At 41.6% G+C, this 2323-nt stretch overlaps 1 protein-coding gene across 1 annotated transcript in view; it reads right to left on the reverse strand.

Moving 5' to 3' along the window:
- LOC101849091 overlaps positions 1–2323 on the reverse strand; it is a gene marked incomplete in the record, with an annotated part of 31688 nt that overhangs the window by 4257 nt on the left and 25108 nt on the right. Inside the window, 2 exon segments of the mRNA XM_013089613.2 lie at positions 394–578; positions 1990–2037. Coding sequence (XP_012945067.1) covers positions 394–578; positions 1990–2037 — 233 coding nt within the window.

The following is a 2323-nucleotide window of genomic DNA, read 5'->3' on the forward strand; positions in this document are numbered from 1 at the left end:
AAGAAGAAGAAGAAGAAGAAGAAGAAGAAGAAGAAGAAGAAGAGGAGGAGGAGGAAGAGGAGGAAGAGGAGGAAGAGGAGGAAGAGGAGGAAGAGGAGGAAGAGGAGGAGCTGAAGGAGGAGGAGGAAGAAAAACAACTACAATAAAATGAACAGAAATATTTGTATCGACATGACGTATCAGTACTGCAAGTGTCGTAAAACACTCACATAAATCTTGCCCTCATTTGAATGTCAAGAAGAAGACTAAAAAACCCCCAACCCAATCAACCAACCAACCAACCAACCAAGCAACTAACCAACCGACCAACCAACCAACCGACCAATCAACCGACCAACCAACCAACCAACCAAACAAAAAACACACAAAGAAACAAGAGACCCCTAGTGTTACCTTGAGGCTGACTCGCTCGGTGTAGGCGGGGACACATTGCAGATGTTGGGAAGAGCAGCAGCCGCCACAACGCTCCATGCGCGTGCATTGTGGGAAGAAGACGTCATTCGGGTCAGCGTTGGGCATCTCCAGCCTGACGGTCATGTTGCGAGGGGAGCAATCGTCTGGCTCAGCCATACGACCTCCTGGAGCAGGGAGGGAAAGCATGGAAGCGATTTACAATCTTTAAAAAAACGACAAATGCAGTTTTTGGGACACCTGAATAGACATAAAAGTCTTGAACATCTAGCTCTCACTGGCAAAATTGAAGGCTAACGAGGCAGGGGTAGGCCCAGAGCAACCTACTTAGGGAATCTAAACAAATGGGTAACGGGGAAAGATCAGGGAAACGTAGCGTTTTTAAGAGCATCCGAGCAAAGGATTGAATGGAGAAGCATGATCGCCGATGTCTGCCACAGATTTGGCATTGAATGATGATGAGTAATTGTTTCGATTGTCATCTAGCCAGTCAGCCTCGAGAGCCCCATAACACCAAGTACTCAGAGTATAAAGGATGAGGTAGACCACGCAAAATATGGATTGAGGGAGTCAAAGAAACCCTGAGAAATTATAATGTCTCAACTGAAAGAGCTGCAGAGCTGGCCTACCACAGAACACTGCATCCCCCGCCCCCTCGACGCTCAACGGCAACAGAGGATGAAGAATTAAAAAAGTAAGTAAATAAGTAGCTAAGGAAATTCACTGTATTAACCCAACGTATTATATATTCAAACCTGCTCTAACCTTTAAAAGATAATCACCAGTACAAACGGCCACTTTCCATATCCCTCTTGCGTTATTTATATTATAATGGCATAGTGTAATGCCTCCACCTGTCTAAGACGGTCACTTTTCGCCAATGGGTGGCTAACTTCAGACAGCATCGACGGTATTTATAAGGGATACGAGCAAAGACGAGCGAAATAAATTGGATCTCAAAGCCATAGCAAGTAGCAGCAGGGAGGGCCTACAAGATCATGACCACCACCGCCACCACTCCTTGCATAATAACTGGACAAACAAAGACAACAATAATAATAAAATCGATGATAAAAACATACATGAAAGCGACAACAGAACCAACCAATGGAGAACAGCTACAACAAATACATGAAACGAACGAACCCTACATAATCTTGATATTTCCACAACGTCACCCATCTCTTTAGACTCTCCAAGTGAGTTGCTGTGGTTCTATCCCTGTCTCGTTTGCTTTTAATTTTGCCAGTAAGACCGAGATGTTCCATCCTTAATGTCTATTCAAGTGTCGACAAGCTGAATGTACTAAGCCCAGAAAGCAAAATTTTACAGGAGAGAGAAAAAAAATTCCTTTTTAAAAAAACACTGTTCGTATTTTGTCTTTTTTTCCTCTCAACATTTAGAATTTTGAATTTCGAAAAAAAAAAACTCCTTGAGCACATGCAACCGATATCATGGATTAAGAAACTAAAATAAAATAACATTTCAAAATTTATTTTTAGCCTTAGAACATTCAAAAAGATTGTGGTCGATTTGTCTTGTCTTGATTGCTAGTAGTTTAGGAATGAATCAACTCACCTCCCTGGATGACTTGTTTTCCTGACTCGCTATCGTATTCGCTGAAAACTGGGGAAGACAAACAGAGCGGGATGAGAATTAAAGCAAAATTCAGCTAATGATTATACCTTTATTCTTAAACGGCTGTTCACAAAAAGACAGCCACAGCTAGACAAAATCCAAAACACAAACATAAATTATGTTTACAAATTATGTACGCTGTTCATAGACACATAATTTAATATTTGAGGTTATACTCCAGTTTGTAAGTACCCAGATGTATTTATTTTCCTCTTCACAAACACACAGTGAACGAAAGAGAGAGAGAGAGAGAGAGAGAGAGAGATAGGATAGA

Source organism: Aplysia californica, unplaced genomic scaffold (assembly GCF_000002075.1).
Source record: "Aplysia californica isolate F4 #8 unplaced genomic scaffold, AplCal3.0 scaffold00999, whole genome shotgun sequence".
Classification (NCBI taxonomy): domain Eukaryota; kingdom Metazoa; phylum Mollusca; class Gastropoda; order Aplysiida; family Aplysiidae; genus Aplysia; species Aplysia californica.